The sequence below is a fragment of the Leptopilina boulardi genome, unplaced genomic scaffold (assembly GCF_019393585.1).
Source record: "Leptopilina boulardi isolate dan_hultmark-lab unplaced genomic scaffold, ZJU_Lbou_2.1 LbouV2_322, whole genome shotgun sequence".
In the NCBI taxonomy this organism is placed as follows: Eukaryota; Metazoa; Arthropoda; class Insecta; order Hymenoptera; family Figitidae; genus Leptopilina; species Leptopilina boulardi.
The window spans coordinates 1,119,291-1,124,342 of record NW_026137888.1 but is presented as its reverse complement, the minus strand read 5'-3'; the positions used below and the strand labels follow the sequence as shown (position 1 = coordinate 1,124,342).

General features: G+C 35.4%; 2 protein-coding genes across 2 annotated transcripts; both read left to right on the top strand.

Annotated features, from left to right (window-relative positions):
* The first annotated feature begins 397 nt into the window (after positions 1 to 397).
* On the top strand, positions 398 to 922 carry LOC127284305 (protein lin-28 homolog A-like). Its single transcript, XM_051309693.1, has one exon. It carries the CDS (start codon positions 398 to 400, stop codon positions 920 to 922), a length of 525 nt encoding a protein of 174 aa, XP_051165650.1.
* Positions 923 to 1,171: 249 nt separating this feature from the next.
* On the top strand, positions 1,172 to 1,756 carry LOC127284304 (uncharacterized). The gene has a single exon (XM_051309692.1). The coding sequence runs from the start codon at positions 1,172 to 1,174 to the stop codon at positions 1,754 to 1,756; it is 585 nt and encodes a 194-aa protein (XP_051165649.1).
* Positions 1,757 to 5,052: the final 3,296 nt, after the last annotated feature.

The following is a 5,052-nucleotide window of genomic DNA, read 5'->3' as shown; positions in this document are numbered from 1 at the left end:
GAATTGCTGGAAAGATTGACAGCCGCCAATAAGAAAATCGAAGAAGCAAGAAAAAAAGAAGAAAAACGTCTCCAGGCACGACAAGCAGCTATTCAGCAAAGAGAAGCCATCACCAAGCAACTGGAAGAAGTTACGATGGAATTACAGCGGTTGGATAGAGAAGTTTCCTCGATTGAATCAAATAGTGGGACACATACACTCAGGATGAGTGATTCCTCGCAAAATGATGGCATTGGTGGATTAAATGAAACCGCAAGCGACGTCATCCGAAGAGTGTCGACAGTACGATGACGTCACACGAGTTTTGCTCTGCTCGAAGTTAAAAGGGAAAGCTCTCACCTGGTTCCACTCCAAACTGGAACATATAGAGCTGCCAATAGAGGAGTTATTCGCAGCTATGAGGAGAATGTTCTACAGGAGACCAAATAAAACACTCCTGAGGAAAAGGTTCGAAGAAAGAATCTGGAAACGGGAGGAATCTTTCAGCGAATATGTCCATGATAAAATCATCTTGGCCAATAAAGTACCAATTGATGAGGAGGAAAGAGTGGACTATATCATCGAGGGCATCCCTGATGTTTCGTTGAGGGACCAAGCTAGAATTCATCGGTTTCAGGGAATAGATGAATTAATGTTAACATTCGAAAAAGTATCTTTGCACGCTAGCAGTAACAGCAAGGAGTCAACTTCGAAGGTGACAAAAGTGGGGGAAGGATCAGCAAGTGGAGACATTAAGGGAAAGGTGACAGACGACAGGAAGAAAAAGCATGAAATTACGAAGTGTTACAACTGCGGTAAGATTGGTCACTTTGCTACAAGTTGTGATCAACCGGAAAGAAAAAAGGGTTCTTGTTATCAATGTGGTCCTACGGAGCATATTATCAAAGATTGTCCTCAGCGCAGCAAGAAACAATCATCGTAGGTGGCCAACATCCAACCAGCTCGGGAAGAAGACTTTTATATGACTTTAGAGTTAGATATCGAAGCCGACAATGAAATTTACCATTTGTCTGTGCGTGCTCTTTTGGATAGCGGAAGCGCGGTAAGTCTTATAAAGAAAAAATTAGTTAAACCTGAGTTGATAAAGAATGTTGCGAATAAGAGTGAAAGCTACGTAGGGATAAATAAATCTAAATTAAATGTTTTGGGGACTATTAAAATAAATGTACTAATGATCGATAAGAGTAGAACAATTGATTTACTGGTGGTTGATAATGACACAATGTATTCTCCTGTTTTGTTAGGACGAGATGCGTTGAGACAGTTTGGATTGAGAATGATTGAGGGATCTACAGGGTATGAAGAGGCTGTAGGAGAGGTACTAAATATCGACGTGGAAGGGATGAGCGAGGAGAAGGAGATGAAAATAAATCCAGAGGTAGAGTCAAAACATCATGATCGGTTACGTAAATTGTATGAACTTGAGTACATAAAAAGTAACGTCAAAGGGGTTCAATCGTTTCTGGGTCTGGCGTCATATTTCCGGAAATATATTGAAGGATTCTCTACGATCGCAAAACCTTCGTATGATTTAACTAAAACCCGAGTAAAGTTCAAGTATGGAGAAAGTGAATTCGAGTCATTTGAAAGGTTAAAAAATAAATTAGTCAAAGCCTCGATTTTGGCAATTTACGACCCTGATGGCGAGACTGAATTGCACTGCGATGCAAGTGCACTCGGTTTCGGCGCAGTTCTTATGCAAAAAAAAGGACTTGAACTTTCATCCAGTTTTTTATTTTTCGAAAAGAAAGTCTAAAGCAGAAAGCAAATATCATAGTTTCGAGCTAGAAATGCTAGCTATTATTTACGCGTTGCAAAGATTCAGAATATATCTGTGAAGAAAACCTTTTAAAATAATAACGGATTGCAATTCGCTTACTCTAGCCATGAAGAAAAAAGATATAAATACGCGCATTGAAAGATGGGTTTTAGAACTCCAAAATTATGATTGTACGACAGAACATCGCGAAGGCAGACGTATAACTCATGCCGATGGCCTGAGTAGGGCGAATTGCATTCACGTCATTGAAGATAATACTTTTGAAAAAAATTTAGCTTTCGCTCAATCGAAAGACGAAAAAATATAGAAAATAGCAAAGCGTTTAGAGAATTCAGAAGAAAAGTTTTTCGAAGCAAGAAACGGCGTTGTATTTAGAAAAAAGAGTGGTCAGTTATTGTTTTATATACCGTCCTCAATGAAGAAAAACTTGTTATTTAAATATCATGAGGAGACAGGACTTGTAGGCATCGATAAAATGTATGAAGCGATGAGCAGAACCTATTGGTTCCCGGAATTAATACAAAAAATTAAAGAACATGTTGCAATGTGTCACAGGTGCATCGCTTTTGCTCCTAAGTTAGGCAAGGCCGAGGGATTTGTGAAAACGATTCCGAAGGGAAATACACCATTTGAGATAATACATATAGATCATGAGGTTATTTTTGATTCTCGAGTTCCCAGTAAAAAGCACATTCTCGTAGTAGTAGATGGATTTACAAAGTTTACTAAATTGTACCCGACCAAGTCGACAAAGTCAGTGGAAGCGATCACTTGTTTAAAACAATATTTCGCAGCTTATAGCAAACCACGAGTGTTGATATCTGATAGGGGCGCGTGCTTTACGTCAGAAGAGTTTAATAATTTTGTGACGGAGTTCGACGTGAAACATGTAAAAGTAGCTACCGCATCGCCACAAGCGAACGGCCAGGTTGAGCGTACGAATCGTTTTTTAGCACCGACGTTGGCTAAATTAAGTGAGCATGATAGTGGTAAAACGTGGCCGAAAGTTGTCAACGAGGTTGAGTATGCGATAAATAATTGTGTACACAAAACTACGGGTGAAACACCAAGTAGAATGTTATTCGGGGTGGACCAGCGAGGCAAATTTTCGGATGAAATAAAAGAATTTGTTGAAAATGAAATTAATAAAACTAGTAGAAATTTAGAAGAATTGAGAAATAAAGCAAGTACCGAAATCGAAAAGAATCAGAGTTATAATGAAAAGTACGTAAACAAAAAACGAAAAGAAGCGCATAAATACGAGCTTGGTGATTACGTCATGATTCGGAACTTTGATAACACGAAAGGGATATCCCCAAAATTACGTCCAAAGTTCAAGGGTCCTTATGTGATCACTAAGATTTTAAGAAATGATCGTTATGTCGTTGCGGACATACAGGGTTCTCAGTTGACTCAAAAAAAATATGAGGGTGTATGGGAACCTGCCAATATGAGGCCCTGGACATCAAGTAATATGACATAGCTCTGTATGTTCGTCGACAAAGTCAAATTTTAACGCGGAAATTTTTTATTGATTGTATTCTCGCTGATTCACGTCCGAGGACGGACGAGTGGTCAGGATTGGTCGAATATTGTAAGATAATGTGCGGAGAGTAGGGACGAGTGATAAGGGGGGACCTTGGGAAGGGGCGAGAGCGAGAGTGGGAAGAGAATCAGTTTGAATGGCGAAGTCTGACATGACACATTTTATATTCGCGAATTGTAAATTACATTATTTATTTTATTAAAGTTCTGTCTAAATTTATTTTGGTGTTAATTTTATTGGATCTGTTTTAATACAACCATCCTTACATTATGCAGTTTGAGTCGATGACATTTCCCTTTACGAAGACCAAGGTTGTATTTCACTGAACTCTCTTCCCTAGTAACAGGCTACGTAGTTTATGAACATCTTAAAATTTACTTTATTCGCTTACCACATAATATACTGTTTTTGCTATCTTCGGTCAAAAAAATTTATCAGTGCAGTTGTCCAAATTTTAAAATTCTTTATAATTTTTTTGTATTTCTTTGATCGTTTGTTCGAATAAAAAACTGTCAGTAAATTATTTTGATTTTTCGAAAAAAATACTCAGGAGGTCTTCATTATTGAAAACAACTAAATATTCTTATTTTTCAATATTTTCCATTTAAAGGTAATTGAGTCGCCGGAAAGTAAAACCACACATAAAATTCTGACGGCCATGTTAATTCAATGGGAGTCAGAAGTTTATATGTTGTTTTACTTTCCGGCGACTCAATTTAACATTACTATCACAACAATTTTAAAAGTAGAAAAGTACCAATGATTAAAATAAACAATTATATCTTTTGAAATAACTTTTTGCTTTGAATTTAGTCAAAATAATATGAAAGTATGTACCGAAACACAGAAGATCTTTTCACTCTTGAGTCTTTCTTGTACATATATCCTGCATGATATATACGAGTCATGATCTAAAACACAAATAATATTAATAATTATTGTATTAAGTAATTCAAACTACCAGTTAAACTTTAACTATTACACACCTAATTGTATTAATGCTAACCTGATGGTTATATTCTGCAAACTATTTTTAGCTTCATTTTTGGTATGCATAAACAAAAAAGAAGGAAAAATTTGATAAACATGAATCATTTTTTTCCTCTATATAAATAACGAAGAACATACCGTAATATGCGATGTTAAATGACAGTGTACTGAGAATGAGAGAAATTCCTATTTCATACAAATAGATTTTTTTAATTTAAATCTGCAACAGCTTATTCTCTTCATAAGAGATTATACTTTGACTTCCAGAAAAAATTATAAGTAAAAACTTAAAAACAAGGAAAACTAATTTTGCAAAATACTTGAACTAAAAATTGTTATTTGTAGGTTTTTGGGGTTGCTGATTACGATTATATCAGATTTTAAAGTTCAAAATGTTGGACTTAAATTTAAAAAGTTGTGCTGAGCTCATATGAATGTCAACTTGGGGGTTTTCTTGGTCGTTGATTATGAATTCAATGTCATATTTTCGAAAAACGAGCAAACAATAAGTTTATTCGTTTAAATAATTTTTAAATTTTTCGATTTTTAGATTAGGTATGTAAAGTATAATTAAAATAATAGAATCTGAGCAAGCCAAAGAAATTTTAAAAGGCAAATAATAGTACTTTTTATTAAAATTTGAATTGCTTAAAAATTTTTTTCAATGATTTTATAGATGATTGAATGTTTAAAAAAATGGTTTTTTAACGTGTTTAGGTTAGAATATCCGATTAGT

Coding starts and splice junctions, on each gene's coding strand:
- LOC127284305 (XM_051309693.1), top strand. CDS start 398: ATGAGGAGAATGTTCTACAGGAGACCAAATAAAACACTCCTGAGGAAA.
- LOC127284304 (XM_051309692.1), top strand. CDS start 1,172: ATGATCGATAAGAGTAGAACAATTGATTTACTGGTGGTTGATAATGAC.